Here is a 24,082-nt window from a genome sequence, read left to right on the forward strand (position 1 = left end):
AGAAGTGAAACTATGACATAATATATGCAAATTAATTATGCATGCACTCTAAACACTATATAGAAATTATAAAATAATTAACAGCACATTCCAATTCCCCAAGTGTTAAGAAATTCAATGGTATTTTTATTTCCTTTGGATAAGAGATATATAAGCAGAGTGTGAGGGGAGGTTTTAATGAGTGTGTAGCCAATATACATGGCTAAGCAATCATGTAGTAGCCTGGTATTCACCCCTTATTTCAGTTCATTTCACTTCTTTTGTCAACACACTTTGTGGCAAGGAAAATGGGGTTATTTCCTTACTTATTTTATTAATACAACACAAATTCTACTACAATGATTTTCCTAAATCCACACAACCATTTAATCTCACTCATACTCTTTGCGCCCTTAACTTATCAACAACCCTGGTAACTGGGGGATATAGGCATGGTTGAAAGCCAGTCAGATAATAGCTACTACATCGAATATATTAATTTGTGGAGTCCACTTGACTCCCTAGTATTCTCCAGAGCTTAGAGCACTGAAACAAGTGGGAAGACAGCTTGAATGCAATTGAACACTGGTGAAGGCTCATCATTTAGCTGACTGATACTTTGCTGACTCCATTGAATCTTCATCATGCCGTCTGACAAAGCTTTTCCAGGTAGTATGGGGCCTTTTACAGTCTAGCACAAAGGAGCTAGCAGAACTGACACTAGCTCGCTGTGATTTGTTTGTGAAGTATTTTGAGGATAAAAATCGCTTGAATCTGCTGGAACCTCCACTGACTCCACTGTTACAGCAGTTGGATCTCAAGGGGTGTCCAGAGCAATGTCTAGTCCTGTTATGTTGGATGAGTTTCAGTTCGTAAGGCTTGAGGATGCGTACAAGGTGCATGGATCTGTCAGGGTGACCACTTGCACTCTAGACCCTTGCCTCTCTTGGCTGATAAAAGCTAGCAAGGAAGAGAAAGCTGACTGGGTCAGGGAGGTGAAGTGGCAAGGCCATTCCTTAAAAAACCCTCCCTGAATTCAGAAAATCTAAGTAATTATCAGCAAGTTGCCAATCTCCCCTTCTTAGGCAAGGTTCTTGATTGGGTTCTGGACCAGATCCAGGTGCTCTTGGAAGAAACTGACATTCTGTTCTTTCTCTTTTATCTTTCAGAGGCTTTCAATACCATCAACCATGTTATCCTTCTGAATTGGATGTTCACGTTGGGGTGGATGGCACTGCTTTGAAATGATATATGATACATGTTTTTAAAAGTGTTGTATGTAATGAAGCGTAACTATATTTAAAAATGCAAAATACAATTTAATCAATTAATAGGTCGTATATATCTTCCAAATTTCAGACTGAAGGATCATCTTAGAACATAGATCTTTTAATCCACATCCATAGGCTCAGCACACACGGTAGCCTCTTCTGTAGCATAAGAAGCCTGTCTGAAAGGACCAATTTCATTGTCATACCAAGATTTATCCTTCTTTTCAATTACTGAGAGGATTGACGTCATCAAATAGCCAAATTCAATTATGCTGCGCTGCTTGGAGTTGTTTCCATAAACGTAGCCAGCAGCATGCATTGCAACAAGTTGGCCATCTCTATCAAACACAGGGGAACCTGAAGACCCCCAGAAAAAGGATGTATCATAGGTGAGTACATCAGGGTTGTTGAAAACAGGAAAGAAAACTCCTGGATTGAGCATATGGATGCAGCTCTTGGGATCATAACCACAGTTGGTGTTGCTGTGTTCTGCCTCATTACCCTGCTGCCAACGATCAAGAGATTCCTTCTGACGCTTACACACAGTGACAACAGAACAGGCATCCAGAGACTTTGTTTCTCCACTTGGGTGACCAATGATGTAAGTAAGCCCATCAAATGGTGGAGGGGAGCATAACTTTACCAAGCCTGCAGGAAGTCTACTTTTGTTTCCATTTTCCTTCAGTTTCAGGATGGCAAAATCAAGAACAACATCATATATTTCAAACCACTCCTCAAGTGAAAAAAAGTCTTCATCTTTAGGGTGGTCGCCTTCATAGGAGAATGTAACATGGGCTGCCTTGCTGATTTTGGATGCCCACTCCTTTTCTTCAATCCCTTCTCCAACGATCGATCTTACCACATGGTGGCAAGTTAGTATGTAGCTATTACACAACACAAAGCAAGTAGCTTCACCCTCCTTTCTGGAAATGCCCCACTTTATGTACCCAACTGACTGACTGAGAGTTGCCTGCTTCTTTAACATCTTAACCGTTATGGCATTGCTAATCTCCTTGCTATAGTTTGCTCTGCACACTTTGAGGGCCTCCCTTTTATGCTCCTGTGCCTCCTTGGTTTTTGCAAAGAAGTTATCCATGATCTCCTTTTGATCCTTTAAGCCAGGATAGAAGCTTAGGAGATCAATCTTAAAATAATGACAGGTTTGGAGCTGCCTCCCATGAGGCACCTGGGGAATCTGTTGGCTATTTGCACCACCACCAGATTTAGCAGATTTCATCATTTCCACATAAAAGGTCTTGTCAGATAAATTGTTAACTGAATGAGTGTTAGCTATGGCCTTGCTACCCTCCATCAGTCTCCAGTCTTTTTCCTTTAGCTCAGGCGTGAAACGACCATCACTGCACAGGGCATCTTTTATAGTTTCTCCTTTCGGTGCACAGACACACAGCTTGCAGTATTCCTTAAGAAGTTGACTGCATCTAATCAACTTATTGTTTTGTGTCGGCTTGGGGTCAATGAAGAACAAAATACATTCCTCCTCCCTGTTTTCATGCTGGCGATACCCTAAGCCAGCAGAGTCCTCATGTTGCTGAACCTTATAACATTTCATTACACAATGGGAGCCGTCTGGCATATACTTCAGAGGCATCCCCAGATTAATGCAACCCTATAAGGTAGATCTCTTTGCCCTTGCTTTTCTCCATATGGGTGCGAATATCTTTTGTTGCCTTGAGGGCAGAAAGCACACTGTCATGGAGACTGCCTTTCACCATGTGATCCTTCCCATCGCCAGCTAAATTCACAGTGAATTCTCGTTCTTCATCTGTTGATTTCTCACTGCTAGGAAGAGTATTTCTTGTAGGATGATTCTTAAGAGTGGGTGCACTTGTAGATCCCACTCTTTTGACACTTGGGCTTGCCTCATTTTCGCACTGTAAAAAAAGGGGGAAGTCAACAAATAATATATTTTCTTTGTGGTTTTCTTTTTTAAAAAACAACATGCTTGCAGATGGTAGCTGCTTACATGTAGACCAGGCATAGGCAAACTTGGCCCTCCAGTTGTTTTGGGACTACAACTCCCATCATCCCTAGCTAACAGGACCAGTGGTCAGGGATGATGGGAATTGTAGTCCCAAAACATCTAGAGGGCCGAGTTTGCCTATGCCTGATGTAGACCATAGCTGGAATACCAGTGAACACACACAAAGAGAAAAGTGGGGAGCTAGGCTGAGGCCTGAAGAATATAGGCGCAGCACTACTGCCAGGCGTGCTCCTGGCAGAATACGGAAACAACAAATATGGTGGCATGGCACCTTCTCTGACTTGATTCCTAATGAGTCACAGTAACTCTGTTGCATTTGCTGCTACTCATGAGTAGCACCATGTTTCCTTTGTGTCCACAGCCAGTTATGCTACAGTTCATCTGGCCCAGAGGCAACAAATGTTACTACATTCCTGGTCCACGCCAGCAAGCTTTCCATAAGTGACCAACAGAAAGGGGTCATGTATGGGGTTGCCATAGAGCAAGGCTCTCATGTCTTTGAAAACGTCTAGACAAACAATGCAAGTGGCGTAAACATATCAGCACAGGATTGTGGTGAGGAAAGCTATTCTTATTACTCTATTGTGATGCAGCTTTGAAAGGCAAAGGGGGTACTGTGAAAACAAATAGCATACCCTCCAACATTTCTTTGATGAAAATAGGGACAACCTATTTAACAACAACAAAAACAACAACATCTGGAGCTTACCACACACATTAAAACATTAAACATTTTAAAAACTTCCCTATAAAGGGCTGCCTTCTAAAGGTTGTATAGTTTCTTATCTTCTTGGCTCAGGGGTCACATAACTCCATACCCTCCAGCATTTCTCTGATGAAAATAGGGACATCCTAAGGAAAAAGTGGGACATTCCAGGAACAAATCAGAAACTGGGACAGCTTCTGTAAATCCAGGACTGTCCCTGGAAAATAGAGACACATGGGGGGGGGGTCTGAAATAGTTTGACAACCCGATTCCTCTGTGTTGCTTTCAACGTTCATTTCATCATCAGTGCTGTCCAACAGGAGCTTTCACTGCTTTTTTTTTTTTTTTTACAGTTTCTCTGTGGTAACAAGACTCCTCAGACAAGGACTTTCCCCTCTCTGCTTGCACACAGTAGGAGGGAAACCTATGGCTAAGCTCTAGTTTAGGGATAGGGAATCTTAGGCCTAAGGATCAAATGAGGCCCCCCAAGCCCTTCTGTTTAGCCCTTACCAGGCTACATCCCCTCACCAGGCCTGCTTTGAAATCTTCTTTTAGTATTTTTGCCTGGCTGGAATGAGGTCCAGCTCTGAGGGCCTTCTGGCAGTTCCCTCACTGCGAGAAGTGAAGTTACAGGGAACCAGGCAGAGGGCCTTTTCGGTGGTGGCGCCCGCCCTGTGGAATGCCCTCCCATCAGATGTCAAAGAAATAAACAACTATCTGACTTTTAGAAGACATCTGAAGGCAGCCCTGTTTAGGGAAGTTTTTAATGTTTGGTTGTGTTCGTTTATATTCTGTTGGAAGCCACTCAGAGTGGCTGGGGCAACCCAGTCAGATGGGCAGAGTCCAATAAATAAATTATTACTATCATTATTAGTCAGTATTTTGGCTAATGCAACTGACCAAACTCCGGAGTACCAAGATTCAATACTAGAACCTTCCTTGGTTTCTAGCATTTAGCAATTTTCATTCATGCAGCAGTCAATAAAAAGGATAACAGATCTTCATTTGATGGTCTCTGAGTGGGGATTATCTCTACCCTCAGCAGTGCCAGAGCAGGGGACATTACAAATGTTATTCCAGTCCAGGTTAGATTGATTTGCACCCTTGATTACTGACGTTTCTTGCTTGCCTCAATGGAGGATAGAGGGGTGTGTGAGTTTGTGGAGCAACTAGCCAGCTATGCAAAGGTTAAACTTACATTTGATGTTCTGCCTACTTTGGGGCTCCAGACCTGCCTACCACCACTATGTAGCCTTTCAGCTGAACAATGTTCCCCTGCCCTGCTCCGCCTTCAAAAGTAAAAGAAGCAGGTTCTGATCCGCCCTGGTTAGTACTGTTATGCTAGTTAGTGAGTCATGCAGGTGAAATGCATAGGGTGGGTGCTGACGTTTGCTTCCTAGTCCAGCAACCAGCAGCCACCGGCAATCACTCAAATGGACACAAGGAAGGGTAGGATGAAAAGGGCAGGACAAAAAGAGAGCAATCTTGGGATATTAATACCCCAATTTATAGTAAGCATCTAACAGGCCCTGTGTGGTTTTGTTCCTCAGTGCAACGGTGTAGCTTTGCTTTAATCCCTGGACCCAACATAAAAGGGCTGGATGGAAGCGAGGTGATATTTCAATAGTGCACACAAAGGGTATTAAACCGAAGTAGACAGTGGCAGTATTTAACCAGCAATAATTTCTACAGACAGCAAATGCCGTATTTTCCCCTCTATAACACACAGATTTTTTTCTCCTAAAAAGTAAGGGGAAATGTCTGTGCGTGTTATTGAGCGAATGTGTGGTCCCTGGAGCTGACAGGCGCGAGTGAAGACAAAAATCAGGCAAATAACAAATCGTCAGGAGAAGGGAAGCCTTGAAAAGAGGAAGCTACTGTTTTCCTGCATTCTGCCTCAGGGTCTTACTGCCCACCCGCTTCTGTTTCCTTACTGTGTTTGCTCAAACGGAACAAAGGACAGAGAAAACCCCTCCCCTCCAGGCAAGCAGAGGGGAAAGCAGAGCGTCCTTCCTTCCAATTCCTCTCTGTGCATCTAGGGACTCGCAGGCAACATGCAGGGGGGGGGGGAGAAAGAGAGAGAGAGAGAGAGCTGGCTGGCTTGGGTGGGGGGGGGAACTTTTGCCTTCCTTTCCTCCCTCCTGTAAAACCCCTCTCCTGCATTCTTAGCCAGCTGCTTCTCCGCACACCCCTCCTTGTCCCTTCTATGTTTTTCCTTCCCTCCCCACTTAAAACGTGGTTCCAATCACGGATCCACATGGATCCTTGGGATCTTTGCATTGAGTCACCCCAAATTCACCATCAGATCACATAGCAATGATCTGATGCAAAAACAGGGCTGCAATGGTGCAAAAACGTGGTTACAAAGCACGGATCCACATGGATGCTCAGGATCTTTGCATTGGGTCACCCCAAATTCACCATCAGATCACATAGCAATGATCTGATGCAAAAACAGGGCTGCAATGGTGCAAAAACGTGGTTACAAAGTATGGATCCACATGGATCCTCAGGATCTTTGCATTGGGCTACCCCAAATTCACAATCAGATCACATGGCAATGATCTGATGCAAAAACAGGGCTGCAATGGTGCAAAAATGTGGTTACAAAGCATGGATCCACATGGATCCCCAGGATCTTTGCATTGGGCTACCCCAAACTCACTGTCAAATCACATGTCTGTGGCCGCAGCATGAAGCACAAAAATGATACATCCACTGTTTCATTCAGAATTTTTTTTTCTTGTTTTCCTCCTCCAAAAACAATGTGCATGTTATGGTCAGGTGCGTGTTATCGAGTGAAAAATACGGTAAAAGTATTCAGTAACTACCCCTTATGTTCTTTGCAAGATCGAGGTAAGGTAATCCCTCTTCAGAATAAGGCTTACCTTCAGAAAATCCCGGATATCACTCTTTCTTTTAACGGAACTCTTCCTGATATGAGACTCCATGTTTACTCAAGCAGATACAGCTAAGGGGGGAAGTTGTCAGATTCAGAGATCAGTGAATTGGCAGTTATTTGTTCTTTTTAACACTTTATTTGATTTTTTTAAATAAATGGATGATACATGCACCATAACAATGAACAACAGCTGCAACAGCAGCAACAAAAAAAGAACTGTTTGGGTCATACTGCTCAGATGTTTACCATATAATACAAACTTCCAGCGTGACCCAGAAACTACAACTAATCCAGAATGCGGCAGCTAGACTGGTGACTGCGAGTGGCCGCCGAGACCATATAACACCAGCCCTGAAAGACCTACATTGGCTCCCAGTACGTTTCTGAGCACAATTCAAAGTGTTGGTGCTGACCTTTAAAGCCCTAAACGGCCTCGGCCCAGTATACCTGAAGGATCGTCTCCACCCCCATCGTTCAGCCTGGACACTGAGTGCTCCAGTACTGGGGGGGGGGCATGGCTGGCGTGCAAACTGGGGGCGTGGTGCGCCACCCACAGGGGTGTGTCGCGCATCCTGGGGGTATGTTGTGCTGCACGCGGGGGCGTGGCGCCCAGCACGGGGGGGGGGGCAGTTGCGATGGCACCCCACTGGGATCGTGTTGCGGGGAGCAGTGCACTCCCCACCTCTTCCTCCGCCAGTGATCCTGCTCCAAGGGCCTTCTGGTGGTTCCCGCACTGTGGGAAATGAGGTTACAGGGAACCAGGCAGAGGGCCTTCTTGGTAGTGGCCCCCCAAAAAATTAAAAGGAAAAGAACAACTGGATATACATTTCCGAAATATAAGATAAAAAACAAATAAAATAAAACCTACATACAGCAACAGTGTTTTGTGTTGTGTAGGCTCCTATGATTTAAGTAATGGGCCCCGCCTGCTAGCCTGCTCCCTAAAATATCGCTGCTTTGCTCGTTTCTATATATAGGGTGCCTACATTCTGCATGTGCAAATGGCTTTAGATACCTATTAGGTCCATAAATTACCATATAGCATATATTCAACACAAAAAACAGCGACAATTTGTTGTTGACAAAGGACAGCTGGACATACAAAGGGCCCCATTACCTTCAGTAGCTCTTAGGACCTCATCAAACCTAAATCCGGCCCTCAACGCAATCCAAGCAGATTCCTGGGATTTGGCCAGAAAGTGGGATGGGGGAGGGGTGCGACTCACTTGTAGCAGCAGGGAATTACCGGTACTTACCCGAGCTTCCCAGTCCACCCACCGCGCGCTGGTCACGTCAAAGGGATATCCCGGACCCACAAGGAGCGGGAAAGAAGCCGCCGGCGCCCTTTTTCTCCCCGTTTCAAATTTGGCGGCAAGAACTTCCAGGAAGTCGAAGAGGGGCGGGAGTTACTGGGGCATCGCAGGTTCCTATTGGATTACAGGGCGCGATCCCGGTTCTATTCGAAACACGTCATTTGATTTCCCATAACCCGCCCAGTGCGCTTCGCTCAATGCGGCGAGGGGGGCGGGTTCGTACGATGCCAGAGGTTTCCAGCCAAGCTAGAATTTTACATAGTAACAGCCGAGGGGAAAAGATAAAACGCGGAATGCAAGGTAAGAAGACGCTGCGATGCCAAGAAAAGGGGAAGAGCGTCGTCATCCCGAAAAACGAATCAAAAAGTCCTCGTTTTACTATTTGCCTAAGCCCGCCTTGCCATAGGCGACCGTGCTAAATCGGGCGAGATTTGTCTAGGCTTGTAACGCAGCTAAATGGAAGGAGTGTTTGCCGTTACCTCGTCGCCTTTCGCGGGACGCAGCAGAAGAAGGGGCCGAGGAGATGAGCGATTCCCCCAAAGAACCTGCTTTTTGGACGTCATTGGATACATCCACATCCTGGAGCTGTTGTAGCATCTGATCCCACCTCTAATTCTCTGTCCTACAAAAGCATAAGTCAGATATGAAGAAGAAAATCCAAGTGCTAATGGGAGGAAGATATTTCATGTATTGTTGAAGGAAACAAACCTGTGCACCCTTATTTACAACGCTTATTTAATACTCTTATAGAACAGAATTAAGGAAAGAACAAGCTAACCACATTGAAATGACACCTTTCCTCCATGAACTTAGGACATTTGGTGACACCCAACAAAGTCATGCCCAGAGTAGACCCCTTGAAACCAATGGACCAGCTCTGTTACTAACATTAGATATCACCTGCTATACATAAAGTAGGAGAATCTTATCTTCACAAACCTGAGGGACAGTGGAAGCAGCAATGGATTTATTACTCAAACAATTCCCTAGAAAGCTTTTTTCTTGAATTTGAAACACGCAAGTTGCTTGCTTTTCACGACTTCTGCCTGTAGATGATGCTGTAAAACATCTATTCGCTGTTCTGCATTTGTTTTGTTTGCTTGTTTTCCTCTCTTTGCTATCCTGTAAATAAATCTGAAATTCAGACAAAAAAGTCTTTGTTCAGGGGCAGAGGAATTAAGAGAAATCAATTAAACCCTATCTTATTGATACTAGAAGTGGTGCAAAACCAGGACAGCTGTTCTTGAGAACATAACAAGAGCCCTGCTGGGTCAAAGGACCATCTAGTCCATCATCCTGTTCTGACAGTGGCCAACTAGTGGGAACCCAGAAGGAGGACTTGAGTATAATAGCACTCTCCCCATTCCTGGTTCCCAGCAACAGGTGTACAGGGGCATACTGCCTCCAACAGGTGAGATGGTAGCTATTGCCTTTGGGGCAAGAGTGGGGCACGTGGTGGGGCAGAGTTGTGGAGCCACCTGAGCAGTGGCATCATGGGCTCTGTACTCCAACCTGTGGTTGTTATTGCTGATATCATTTATTTTATTTTCTCCTTTTTATATCGAATTCATTCGTAATTGAAAATCAACAAAATACTTTTTTTAAAAGTGTTGCTGATGTCCTATGAACTCATTGATTAGGATTCATACATTATTCTACTGAGGTTGTTGTATTCCTTTTGGCGACACTGCTGGCTTGGATCTTTCGAAGCAAGAACATCTAACCCATACAGCTGCAGTTGTGCAGATGGGGAGAAAGTGAGAGAGACTAGTGTAGAGAGACTACACAAGGTTGGATGCGAGTGAGCTGTGCAGGAGCAAGCTGATTGGCTAGCTTTGCAGAGCCTCTTTTATTGGCGAAAATCAACAGTTGGAAAGCAGTAGCAAAACCACTCTGAACTTTAGCATATTTCCATCTAAGCACATTTCCAGCGTTAGCAAATACACGTGTCAGCAGGTGCTTCCCTTGAATGTTTCCCCCGATACTTGATTACATCTGCGTTCCCTGCGATGCTCCAGCCAAGCGTTATGTCTAGCAAACAATTTGTGAAAGGACAAAAGTTCAGGGGGAAAACCCTGTTTTCTAGCCAAGAAGGCACATGGTGAAGGAAAGCAAGTGTAATGCTCCTTGACACACTGTTGCATGTCTGGTGTGAGGTTTGCCTTCACAAAGCGGAGCATTACCTCCACGGATTAGTGTATTTCACAAAGTCTCCTTGCTGAAAGCAGTTTCAGAAGAGTCTGCTCATTCCATCAGTGAAGCCTTGCCATGCACTGATTGGAAAAGCAGGCAGTGCAACCTTGTTCTCCTGGACTATTGGTCCCTTTGGTATCATTGGCTGGCGTATCTTTCTGGGTTGCCTGGCTGGAATGGTACAGTGTTATGATGGCTCCGGTCCCTCCTGGAGGGATGAACCCAGAAGGTAGTGCTGGGGAGTTTCTGTTCCACCCATGGCCTTTGTGAAATGCCTCCTGGTTCCATTTTGTCTCCCCATGCTCTTTAATATCTATATAAAGTAATTGGAAGAATTATTTCAGAGGGTTGAGCTAACATCCAAACATCTCAAACACCACTCTCCCTCAATCTACTATTCCCAGAGAGGCTACAGGTAGTTTTTGATAAGATGGAGGTACTGTGGATGAGGAAAACAGCTGGTGGAGAGGTAAAACTGGTACTGGATGGTATTGCACTTCTCTGGGAGGATTTGTTGTGCTGCCTGGGGTTTCTCCTGGTCTTAGGATGTGGGTGGCGCTGTGGTCTACACCACTGAGCCTCTTGGGCTTGCTGATTAGAAGGTTGGAAGTTCAAATCCGCACGAATGGGGGTGAGCCCTCGTTGCTCTGTTCCAGCTCCTGGCAACCTAGCAGTTTGAAAGCTAGGCGGGAAGGTAAATGGCGTTTCCGTGTGCTCTGGTTTCTGTCACGGTGTTCCGTTGTGCCAGAAGCAGTTTAGTCATGCTGGCCACGTGACCCGGAAAGCTGTCTGTGGACAAATGCCTGAAGCGAGATGAGCACCGTACCCCATAGTCACCTTTGACTGGACTTAGCCATCCAGGAGTCCTTTACCTTTACCTTCTCCTGGTTTCAGCACTATCAGCCTAAGGTGCAGGTGACATTGGTGACCAGGAGCATTTTTGAAATTTGTTTTGTCTGATTCACCAGCTGTGCCCCATCTGGGGAAAGCAGATCTTGCCCCAGGCATTCATACTACAATTACATCCAGACTAGACTATTGTAATGTCTTCTGCATGGGGTTGCCGACAGAGATGATCTGGAAGCTTCAGCTACTGTAGAATGCAGCCTTCTGCTTGCTTGAGGGGGAACTGCGGTCAGAGCATAAAATTTGATTCTGCACCAGCTGAGCTAGTTGCCAGAGTGTGCTTCTGACCCCAAGTACTGGTTGTCATCTAATACACAAAAAGGTGCATCACACCGCAAAGGGGTTGGGTGGGTTGCTGCCCTTGTCTTTACATGAAAATGAAAATACACACACCCAAACACATGCCACTTTTCCAGTAGGAAAAAGCTGGCTAATGGCATGGTTTATGTAGCCAATGCTTTAATGGGTTATACAAGGGAGAAACAAATTGCCTTTGTGTTCCATGCTGGCAAGCTATTAGGCATTTGTTTCCAGATTGGCTCTTTAGACAAAACTTATGCTCAGCACTGAAACGAGATGCTGTCAGGCCATGGGAGTTATTTTTCACCCAAACAACCTATCTGCTCCAAAATACAAGCTAGACGCCATACAACAGTTTGATTGTTTCGTGGACTTGTGGGAAGCACTTAAAAATGTAATATAACAGCCACACAACTCCCCCTTCCCCCGGTGATAATGTGCTAGAACACGAGACAGGAGCCAAGTCTGCGGTCATGCCATGCTGAGAAGGTCAAGCTGAGTTATAGACGTTGTTTTCTGCCACAGACTCCAACTCAAATTCTGCCCTTTGTAGGGCGTATGGGATGCCTTTTGCAGCCCAGTTTGATGTAAATACTGTTGCGCATAACATGAGCTCCACGGGGTGAGAGACTCCAGGGGTACAGAGTCTGGTTTCCATGGAATGGAGGTCGTTGGGGACTGTGGTGTCTTTAGGCTATATGGCTTTATTTACACGCATATGCCATCTGAGGATAGGATGGAGGAGCTCACATCATTAACACTCCACAGATCTTCCTCCCCAGTAGATTTTCAGGGAGATCCCAGGCCTTAACTTTGAGTCTAGCACAGAGCAAGACAAGCCTCTGTATCTCCAGCCTCCAACAGCAGCCAAAAATTCATGCAGCTGCCCTTGGTCTGTGGTTCTCCATCCTAGGATGAGGTGGCATCCAGCCAGGTGAGGTGGGGAAAAGCTTAGTCAATTGTCTCTAGGGCAACCTCTTTGAACATGTTCTGTAAATGGCAGTATGTAACTGGTCAGCTAAGGCCTTTAGCTTAAGGTTACCAGACATCCCCGTTTCCCAGGGACAGTCCCCGGATTTACAAATCAGTCCCCATACAAAATCCATTGAAGTTGAAAAGTGTCCCCGGATTCATTGAAAAAAAATCTGGTAACCTTACTTTAGCTGATGAAGAAACTGGTCTGATCAGTTCATCCGGTTTCATCTTATAGATTCTCACCTCACAGATTTGGAAGGGACCTACAGTTATGATTTAGATAACCATAGTGGTGAAACTCTGGATCAGCAGGCACAATAAAAAAGAGGCTCAGGTGCAATCCTATATTTATGTGGGAGTAAGTACTGCTGAACTCAGTTGGGCTTACTTATGAGTAGGCATGCATAATATTGCACTGTAAAGTTTCCCTTTTGGCGGTCATGAGAACACTCACATATATTTATATACAGATCACCATGATGGGCCCAGTGTTAAATCTAAGTAGAACAGTTGCAGGATTTGGATCCTAGAATTTCAAGCAAAAATGTTGTGCCAGGGCATTTTGTCAAGAATTCCAACTTGCAGAATGACTGCACAGTTTGCAGATTCCAGCCTAGAAATAAAAAGCTGAGTCACCATTAAACAGCATAGTGCAGAAAAGAAGATATCTGCTTCAACGGAATACAGGTCGCTGGGGCTGGAATAGCAGCAGGGACTGTAATCCAAGTAAGAAGTTAATGCCAGAGGGGTTAGCTGGCTGAGATTCTGCACCTTGACTTCCCATCGGCTTTTATACCGCAGGTGTACATAAGAATATCTGTACACCAATTCAGTCCATTAGACACTTGCAGAATACAGATGAAGGCTGAATGTGACAGCTTAAATGTGCAGCTCAGGTGAATGGATGAGCAGAAGGCACTGCTGTTGAATGTCATTACAAAGCAATTTGTCCAAATTTCTAATGTGAATTTGTTTTATCAGCTTAAAGAGTTTCCTGGGCAGCTGACAGTCACTACATCTTGTGGCAATGAATCCCATAACTTATATAAGTCTAGTGTGAGAAATAACTTCCTCATCTATTGCATTCGGTTACAACTAGATAATGCACACAAAATGCTTTGTACCCTTTGCAATGCTACACCAGCCTCCTCCAGATATTGTTGGACTCCAACTCCCACCAGCCTGAGGCAGCCCAGCTAATGCTCAAAGATTATTCGAGTTGTAGTCCAAAACCTCCAGAAGGCACCAGGTTGCAGAAGGCATCATTACTCAATTTTTAAAATTTTAAATATTATTTTCATCCACTTCAGAACCCCTCAGCATTGCAGGAGAATCTGGGGGCAAACTCCCAAGTGCCTAGTCAGTTCAGCATGCAGAAAACTAGTCTTCCACAACACTATCTTATGTATGTCTGGCGTGGGAAACCTCTGGCTCTCCAGATGTTGCTGAACAACAATACCTTTCATCCCTGGGCTTTAGCTATGGTGGCTGTCAATCAAGAGTGCACTTAAAAACACAACCACTCTACTGTGGCTGCACCTTGGAGAGAAAGACTGATAGTAATGAGCAAGCTGAGTCATACTACTAATGTTCTCAGTTTGGGGAAGTGGAAAAGCTGTAGAATATCTGCTTTGCATGCTGATGGTCCCATAGGAGCTCAGAATAGGGCTGGGAATGTCCCCTGTCTGCAGAGGCGTAGCAAGGTCAAGTGGTACCTGGTGCAGATTTTTTTTTGTCACCCCTTGTCACCAAAGGCACCTTTGTGCCTTGCCAGCAATGTCCGGCCAAGCGAGCAACAGCTGCGGTGGCGGACCTTGGGAGTTCCCCTTGTTCTGGAGGGGAAAGCGAGCTTCCTAGGCAGTGCCCTAGCTGCTAGAAAAGCCAAGGGGGCAAGGGCAAGGGCAGGGGGTGTTGTCCAATGGCAGCAGCTGCCCCTCCCCAACCTTAACCCACAGCCCCCTCCTTCCACATGCCGTCATCGCCTCCCCTCCATGCCCTCCAGGACCTCCCTTCCCGTAGCAAAGGGATGCCCAAGGCTGCAGGCACTTTGAACCGACAGCAATCAGGTGTGACCGTGAAAGGAGGAGAAACCTGCCTGGAGAGAACATAGGAGGCACCACCCACCAGATAATTTAGCCTAGGACTGGCAGGAGGTGGGGCGTGTGGTAAAGGTCTTTAGCTGCAGAGGCAGACCTTACTGTCAAACCCAAGTCTAGCAGCAACCAGCATGGCGCTTCCGGTTTGGTGTGGTATTTTGTGTGTGTGTGTGTGCGCGCGCTTGCTTGCTTGCTTGCTTGCTTGCTTGCTTAGAGAAGCTCCAAATGAACTGTCTTGGGCTTTTTTCTTGCTCAGAGGGAAGTGGGCCCTTGGTGGTTTCCAGGGGAAAGATGAAGGGATGGAACACACTGGAGTTCCATTGATTTCAGAGGAAACTTAAGTCATGCCTAACATGCCCCAGTGGTTTTAATGGGACCGCAGGTCCACCCCCCCCGATAGAGCATGCTCAGTGAGAATGACTGAACCCTCAGAGACACTGACAAAATTAAATAGCTGCTGTCTTGCTCGGTTGAACCAGTCATGCTCAATACAGCAAAGTTTGCAATAAAAGCCTCCCAAAAGCCCCTGAGTCCAACCTTGTGCACTGAGATAAGTGTCACCTGCGTATATGTGTCCTATGTATTATAAGGATTTTATCACATATGTTTTAATGTGCTTCTGAGATTGTTTGATAATCTCTTTCCTTTTTGGCTATAACCTGTATTTGGTTGACCAATTAAAAAAAATGTTGTTGTTGACTACTGGGACAAAAGAAGAGGTGCGAGTGAAAATCAGGGGGGAGGAAGGATAGAACAGAATGTCTTGAAAAGGAGCCCTCCATGCTGCAACCTTTTGTTGCAGCTCCCACTTGGCATTGCAGATACCCTCTTAACACACAGCAATATGACAAAATTAGCCTTGCTCCACACTCTGATGATATATAGATAACCTCTGCTAGGCAGGAGTGAGCGGGATTCCCCATTTGGGCATCTGCAGGTGCTCTCCCAGGGATGCGGGTGGTGCTGTGGTCTAAACCACAGAGCCTAGGGCTTGCTGACCAGAAGGTCAGCGGTTCGAATCCCTGTGACGGGGTGAGCTCCTGTTGTTTGGTCCCAGCTCCTGTCCACCTAGGAGTTCAAAAGCATGCCAAGTGCAAGCAGATAAATAGGTACCGCTCCAGCGGGAAGGTAAACGGCGTTTCCATGCGCTGCTCTGGTTCACCAGAAGCGGCTTAGTCATGCTGGCCACATGACCTGGAAGCTGTCTGCAGACAAGCGCCAGCTCCCTCGGCCTATAGAGCGAGATGAGCGCCACAACCCCAGAGTCGTCCACAACTGGACCTGACGGTCAGGGGTACCTTTACCTTTACCTTTAGGTGCTCTCCCAGGGACGCCAGTCCACCATGACTGATGTTCAGGGATCCCCAGATAAACTTCCAAGGAACTCCAGGGCTCCCTGGAACACAGTTTGAAAACCACAGCCAAAGGCTTGGCAGGCCCTCCAGGCCTGCTGCCCATGTGTTTGTTACTTAATCATAGCTAGCTGGGAGGACTGGGAATCCCTGAGTTGGTAGCGGCTCTGTCGCTACTGCTCAGAAGGATGCTGGCTGATTGCTGCATCTGAAGGGAAATGCTAAATGAGTCACTTAAGTGCTTGCTTCCAGGCTCCGCTGAGGGACTCTTTCAGATTTCCACTGAGGAAATGCTGTCATGTGCATCAGCTTGCAGGCTGAGTACCTCTCTCACACACAAGCACAACCCCATTGGTCACACATCTCCTTGGCAGCGTCTGTCCTTGTAGGCATTTATTTCCCCTCTGGGCAAGCCTTCAATGGCCTTTTCATGCAATGGCAAAATCTAAAAGGTCAGCTCCTCCATCTCCCTGAAGTGGCGATTTCAGCCCTGCTTTAAGATCATCTGCTCCATCTTTGCGCATCTTTTTACACCGTGACTTTCCCACAGATGGAGGCAGTAATGTTTCCGAATGCCGGGGGTGGTGGGGTGCTTTTGGACTCAGGTCCTGTTTGCAAGTTTCCCCTTATCTGGTTGGCCATGGTGATAACAGGATGTTGGACTAGATGGACCACTGGCCTGATCCAGCAGGTTATAAGAAAAACTGCTCCCTTTCCCTTATGGGGTATTCCAGAGCCCATATAGCAGGCTTCCTCAACCTCGGCCCTCCAGATGTTTTGAGACTACAATTCCCAGCGGATGCCCACTGGTCCTCCTAGCTAGGGATCATGGGAGTTGTAGGCCAAAACCATCTGGAGGGCCGAGGTTGAGGAAGCCTGCCATATAGAGTCCTTAAGTGGGTTCCCTATCGGTAGGAGAAAACAGAGGCCAGCCAGGGTATATTGAGAAACAAAGCGGCTAGTAAGCCTGATCTTTATTAAAGGAACTGTTGGAACAGGGTTCCCACTCACCACACCCTGAACAATGGTGCACAAGCCCATATATAGACTTTTGAAATTGCCCACCCTGTAGTCCAAGACCACCACCCCCAAAAAACATCATACATACATCACAGGAGGCGGCGGTCTACAGCAGAAAACCTCCCTGCCAGGAGGTTACTGATTGCATTACCTGGGCAGTCTGGCCATTCTTTTGTCATGGTCAATTCTTCAGTTCCTGAATCCAGGTCACAGGCTCACCCTATTTATACACAAATACGCCCTTAAGACAGGATTTGCAAGCAAAAAGACAAGGGGAAGGCTTTCCCCATTTGACTCCCTTACTGCAGAGGAATATTTGAAGTCATTGGGAGAGTAAAAATGGCTTCAGGATTGCTCTCCCATACTATTTCAGACACATGGTTCATATATTTAGATATGTGTGTATTTATGAATATTTATTCTATATTTGACACCTTAAAATTATTATAACATATTCTTACAACTTCCTGGGTAAAGGGAGTGAGTGAATTGCGGGTAGACGAGAGAACTAAATGTGCCCAACAAATTGGGAAAGTAAGAGAATTCTTTGGCATGGAACAGAGATACGGACAATGTAGCCTTGCAGAATCTGACTCCCATCCACCCCAGCCAGCCGGGGACAATAGGAGCTGTAATCCAGGAAGGGTGAAGGGCTACAAGTTAGCCGTCCCTGTTTCAGAATCTCAAGATTAGAAGGCTGGGATTCCACCCCCTCACTTCTGTTTTTGACACAGAGATGGCAGAATTATGCCCTGGCTACAAGTTGTTTACCTTTCAATAAGGCCTGGAGACAGATTCTTGTATCCAACAAAGCCTGGAAAGTCCAGAGTTTGGTGGGAGCCAATTCAGGCAAATGCAAACAATATAAAACAGGCTGCAGAAGGGATTTTACAGGACAGGTTTCGCTTTCCCTTAGCAACATCAGATGACCCATGACTCATCTCACAACAGCCCCCAGAGAGGTGAGCACACCCTCAAGAGGTTTTCCCTCCACCAATGGGATTGGGCAGTTGAAGTTCCTCTTTTCTTTTCTTTTTTGCTGCCCCCTCCCCTGCTTTGCCTGCCTTCTTTGAAAACCTCCAGAAAAGAAAAGAAATTGAGAAAGAGAGGAGCAAGCAGAGGAGCTGGGAAGACACAAATCAGGTAAGGCACAACTTTTTGGGACCTCTAGAGGGGCATCTCTAAGGTAGGCTCTCATGTCATCGCTCTTTTGCTTTTTCGTGGGTGCAGTTCGGTCCTCTCCTGGGAAATTCATCTTGTGCAGCTGAAGTGGTTGCGTGGCGAGTTCCCGCCCCCCGCCAGGATAAATAAAGACACGAGACACCAAATTTAAGGTTAATTGGGCGAATTAGGCCACAACTTTATTGAATTCAGGAATGAGAGGCATTGGCATAGGCATTGGTCCTAACGACTATCCGGCTCCAGCCCATTTGCTGGAGACACGGGGAAGGGTTAACCTTATATCGGGGGAGACTCCCGTGAGGCACGTCGACTAGGAGCTCCCCCGGGTCACCGCTCTGGGGCGTGCCTTTGGCCCACACCTCCATAGGCTTCGGACAGGGCCACGCCCCCGGGGTCCTTTAACGGACCACCCTTCGCTCGCTGGGGGGAGGTGATGGCGTTCCTCCCCCCCCCACACATCCTCTTAACCCCTTCTTACCAATGCCTACCGCCAAATGCCGAGAAGTTGTGACGAGTTGCTACGAGGTAGGCGAAAAACCAAAAGGCCAGAAATTGCCAATTGGGAAAAATTCCTACCATGCCCCTTGCGGCGACAGACCGAAGTCCATAGCAAAGTCAAAGACCTACCTAAGCCTACTTAAAGGGAGGGAGGGTGGGAAAACGTGAGGGCGAGCCGGCGAAAAGAGGGCGAGCCCCCTCCGTGCCGGCTCTAAATAGGGCAAACCACGCCCCCCCAAACAGCCAGTGAATGGCTGGCTGGGGGGGGGCTGGCCCGGCCGGGATTCCCCTGCTCTTGCGGGGGCTGGGACCAGCTCATGTGGGGTGGGCGTGAAGCCCGCAACCCCACCTCCTGGGCAGGCCGGAAGTGGCTATTTGGTCTCTTGTGCAGCAAACACACTCCCCGCCAGAAAAAAAGAGGACTCTTTTCCTGGATGAACTCTATAAGAAATTGTGCGGGGGGAAAGTGTGAGGCAACCATTGCTATACAGGATATATAACCTTCACGCAAACAAATCAGAATAAATGCTAAAAAAACCAGGTCATTTGGAAGCAACCTTTGGAGAAAGCTCAGGGCCCATACCAGTATTCTGTCAGAAATGGTCCCATCCCTGACTTTTATTTGACATACCCACCCCTCACCAAGCACTGCTTGTCATAAATAGTAACTGGATAGCTCAGTCGGTAGAGCATGAGACTTAATCTCAGGATCATCCCATATTGTGAAAAAGGTTCCTGCCTTGCCCAGGTTTGAACTATTTGACCCTCTTGGTCCCTTCCAATTCAATGATTAATAGCACCAGGAACAGGCTGGTTTTTCAAGAGAAAAATGTCACAGGCCCTCAATCCTAATTGGAAACAGGCTCCATATTAGGCACCCAGGCTGTTTTTCTCTCTAAAATGAAAGTGGCTGGGTGAACATACCTCATTTGTAGCTTGACCATTAGGATTTTGCAACAAAAACAATACTATATATATGGGTGTTCCATGTTCCACTGCTGTTGTGAATGGTGATTATTTTGCATGCATTTTATTTATATTTTGATAAATATGATGTCAATAGGTTTTTAACTTTTGGTTTTATTGCTATTTTAATGATTTTTGTATTCTGGAAGCTTTTGTTCATTAAACAGTATGTAAATCTTGTGAGACAAATACATTTCAGGTTTTTAAAAAATAAATACTTTATTAGAAAATAAAGAAGAAATTACACACAAAACAAACTTAAAGAACCAGAAATATTTACCATAAGAAATGTTATCTAATGAAAACCTTAGATATATTGAAATATAATAAGAACATAGGAAGAATCCTGCTGGGTCAGGCCAAAGGCCACTCTTGTCATAGAATATATAGAATTGTAGCATTGAAAGGGACCTTGAGTGCCATCTAGTCCAACCCCCTGCAATGCAGAAATCTCAACTAAAGTATCCATGACAGAAGGCCATCCAACCGCTGTTTAAAAACCTCTAAGAAAGGAGACTCCACAACCTCCTGAGGGAGACCGTTCCATTGTCAGAAAATATTTTCTGATGTTTAGTTGAAATCTCCTTTCTTGTAATTTGAATCCACTGGTTCGAGTCCTACCCTCCAGAGCAGGAGAAAACAAGTTTGTTCCATCCTCCATATGACAGCCGTAAAGTTATTTGGAGATAGCTATCAGATCTCCTCTCAGTCTCCTCTTTTCCAGGCTAAACATACCCAGCTCCTTCAAATGTTCCTCATAAAGTTTGTTTCCAGACTTTTGATCATCTTGTTGCCCTCCTCTGCACACGTTCCAGCTTGTCAACACCCTTCTTAAACTGTGGCGCCCAGAACAAGACACCATATTCCAGATGTGATCTGGCCAAGGCAGAACAGAGTGCAAAATAGTTTCTCATCCAAGGCAGAATAGTCCAGCATCCTCTTCTCACAGTGGCCAACTAAATGCCAGCATAAAGACCTCTTTTAAAAACCTACATTGACATTTTAGCATAGAAGCGGGCAAAAAAGAAACACGAGGCAATTTTCTTGAGGTGAACTGAAAAACTTTATAAATGTGTTTTGTTTATTAGAGGCTACATGACGTGTGTGTTGTTTTTCAGGGCTGTGCATGTAAGTGGCCTTTCCCTTTCTCCAGCATGGCACGTTGGCTTTGGCCTCTCCTGATTTTCCTGAGGGCAGAAGATGCAGGAGCCCAGGATCCAGTCAGCTTCAAGGCCTGTAAGAGGGACCCTGGCGAGAAAGTGCTGGAGGTGCTGCCAGGGGGTGGCTGGGACAACTTGCGCAACATAGCGATGGGAATGGTGATGAGTCTCAACTACTCCCAGTGCCGGACCACAGAAGATGGCGAATACCTCATTCCCAACGATGTCTTTGTGCTGCCCCTCAAGAAGAGCACAGTGGAACTGCACTCTGAGATCATTCAGGACTGGCAAAACTACACGGATGCCTTTGCCCAGTCTGTCAACACTGACATTTCCTTCCTTCCGGTGCTTAACGGAAAGTTCTCGGATGGCTCCCAGGAGACCAAGGTGCACAACGTCTATGACGAGACAGTCACCACACGGGTGCAGGCCCGGTACCACATCTACTCCGTCAAAGCTCTCCCGTCCATGGCTTTCCACAAGGAGTTTCGCCGTCAGCTTGTGAACATAGGCAACCACCTAGAGAACAAGCAGAGACGGTCTGCCGAGTACCTGGCAGAGCTGCTGGTGCTCAACTACGGCACACACGTCCTCACAGGTTTGGAAGCTGGAGCCAGCCTGATACAGGAGGACCAGGTGAAGCGCAAATTTCTGTTGGAAAAGGCCTCAGAGAAAGCAGGCATCACTGCCTCAGCATCAGTGACTTTTTTCAGCAAGGTGAACGTGGGAATGGGCTTCTCCTCACAGGTCTGGGATAATCTGACTAAGAGCTACATCGACAACACGGTGGATTCCAAGATGGAGGGCTGGGGCAGTGTGCCCTTCTACCCTGGCATCACCCTCCAGAAGTGGCAGGAAGGCATCCCTAACAGCTTAGTGGCTATAGGCAAGTCTGGGAGGCCTCTGCCATTCTTCATCACTCCCGAAGCTTTGCCGGAACTGCCCGAGCCTACCGTTCGGCGAGTGGCCACTGTGGTGGAAAAGGCCATCCTCCTCTACTATGCTGTCAACACCCACCCAGGCTGCCTCAAGCCTGAGTCCAGTAACTTCAACTTCCAGGCCAACATAGATGACGGGTCGTGCCAAAACCCCAACACAAACTTCACCTTTGGGGGAGTCTTTCAGGAATGCCACGGCGTGTCTGGCAGGGATGCCGAGGAGCTCTGCCAGGCCTACCGGATAAAGAACCCGCTGACAGGCAGCTCTTCTTGCCCAGCTAACTTCTCTGCTGCCCTTCTGCATGGTGAGCAACGCACCGCCAGCAAGCCCAAGACGGAGTGCCACCAGCAGTGCCACACCTGCTACCTTTTCTTCTCCTGCTGCGATACCGTTTGCGGCATCCGCTACTATCCCAGCACGGTGAAGTTTAATGCCTACTGGTGTGCTGCCACGGGCCCCGTCCCCCAAAACTCAGGTTTTCTCTTTGGAGGACTGTACACTACTGGGAATGAGAACCCGGTTACCAAGACCCGTGCCTGCCCGGCCTACTTCTTCCCCCTGGTGCTGTTTGATAATCTGAAGGTATGTGTCAGCAGCGACTATGAGATGGGATCTCGGTTTGCGGTGCCCTTTGGGGGGTTCTTTAGCTGCCAGTCTGGCAATCCTTTGGCTGGATTACTGAAGGGGCAGAGTCCTGGGGTCCTCCAGGATTTTTTCTACCAGGACTCCCCTACCAAATACCCCATGAAATGCCCAGCTGGGCATAGCCAACACAAGGCCTACTTGAGCGATGGCTGCCAAATCCTCTATTGCTTGCAGGCCGGGACCCTTTTTGCCCAGCAGCTAGCCCCCCTCAAGCTCCCACCCTTCTTGCGTTCTCCCTCCACGAATTCCAGCCTTCCTGACACCATCCTGGTGCAGTCTGACGGGAGCCAAGCCTGGGTGAAAACACATGACAGCGGGAGCTGGAGGCTGGCCAATGCCACTGATAAGAAAGAGATAGCTCTACTTTTGGACGGGCAGGATCATTCTAAACTCTCAGGGGGCTCCATTGCTGTAATCACAATAACAGTCATTGCTGCTTTGGCCATTACCATGGCTATCGCAGTTTACAAAATCCGGCACTTTAAAAGCAGAGGATACCAGGAGCTGCCAAATGAACCTCTTGTACAGGATGAAGAAAACTACGGAGCCACAGAAACTACTCCAGAACTCAGTGCTGCCTGAGGCAGCTTTTTACCTGGGCTCCAGAAATAAGACACACACTTTCATTGGGGAGTAGGTGCACAGGTAACAGGGGCAGAATCATGACTGGTGGGTGAAAGCAAGCATTAGCATGGATGTGGAGCCCTCATCCCACAACACCCACCTGAAAGCACACTGCACTGTGTGGATTGTAAAGATGCATTTGACATTACAAAGAGCAACAAAGGAACCTCTAAACATTGCTGGACTCCCATCAGAGCCAGGTAGCAGGGCCAATGGGCACATGGGGTAAAAAAGAAAAGAAAAAACACCGAACAGGGACGTCACAGGCTCTGCCATCCCTCTGTGAAGAATGGGCAAGGCAAAGCCCTGAGCAGAAACAACATTACAAGGGCCTTGTCAGGTTACTGAGCCTTTTATATATCAGGTTGTTTGACCATGCTTATGCTTCTTCACTCTTTGGTTGATGTGGGGTTTTTATACTGGATTTGTTCATGTAATTCTATAGCGCTTTGCCTCGGTTTTTAAACCGAGCAGTTCATCGTCTCCTAGTACTCTGTTATGAAGTAATGCAACGAATGCACACAAAACACCCCTCGGGCAGCCACCCAAAGCTTCTTTTCCTAATGAAATACATTCCAAGGTTTTAAAAAAGACTTTTACAACTTGTGTGACTGCTTGTTTTATTAGCGTATTCCTATCTTTGTGCTAATTCATGGTGTTGGGAGGAGGGGGTTATTGATTTGGAAGAGGAGATTGCATTGCTCAACACCCCTGCTTGTTCCAGATGGGCAATCCTATCCTTATATCATGGCAAAAAGAGTGTTTTGTGGCGCCTTAAAGACTAACAGATTTATCACAGCTGAAACTTTTTTGTTGCCTAAAGCCCACTTCATCAGATACATCTGCATTCTAATCCATGAAAAATTATTCCACAATAAACCCATTGGGGCTGAATCCAATGCAGCTGTTCCACTTGCGCAATGGACCTTCCCACTCCTCTTCATGGGCGTAGCCGGGATTTTTGTTGGGGGGTGCTGGAGTTTGTTAGGGGGGGACAGGACTTTCGTTAGGTGGGGAGAACCGATGTGATTGGTCAGTTGGTTAAGTATTTCT

General features: G+C 46.7%; 1 protein-coding gene and 1 pseudogene across 2 annotated transcripts; one reads left to right on the forward strand and one right to left on the reverse strand.

Moving 5' to 3' along the window:
• Positions 1-103: 103 nt before the first annotated feature.
• On the reverse strand, positions 104-8,135 carry FAM111A (FAM111 trypsin like peptidase A). The gene is given in 4 exon segments (XM_081923908.1): positions 104-2,878; positions 2,880-3,142; positions 6,847-6,929; positions 8,117-8,135. Coding segments are annotated over 3 exon segments (1,836 nt in total). The 5' UTR covers positions 6,910-6,929; positions 8,117-8,135; the 3' UTR covers positions 104-1,368.
• Positions 8,136-18,018: 9,883 nt separating this feature from the next.
• On the forward strand, positions 18,019-23,757 carry LOC309376930 (macrophage-expressed gene 1 protein pseudogene; annotated as a pseudogene). The gene is made up of 2 exons (XR_014173335.1): positions 18,019-18,158; positions 20,780-23,757. The product of XR_014173335.1 is annotated as a macrophage-expressed gene 1 protein pseudogene (transcript).
• The last annotated feature ends 325 nt before the right edge of the window (positions 23,758-24,082 follow it).

Source organism: Podarcis melisellensis (assembly GCF_964234715.1).
Source record: "Podarcis melisellensis genome assembly, chromosome: 1".
In the NCBI taxonomy this organism is placed as follows: Eukaryota; Metazoa; Chordata; class Lepidosauria; order Squamata; family Lacertidae; genus Podarcis; species Podarcis melisellensis.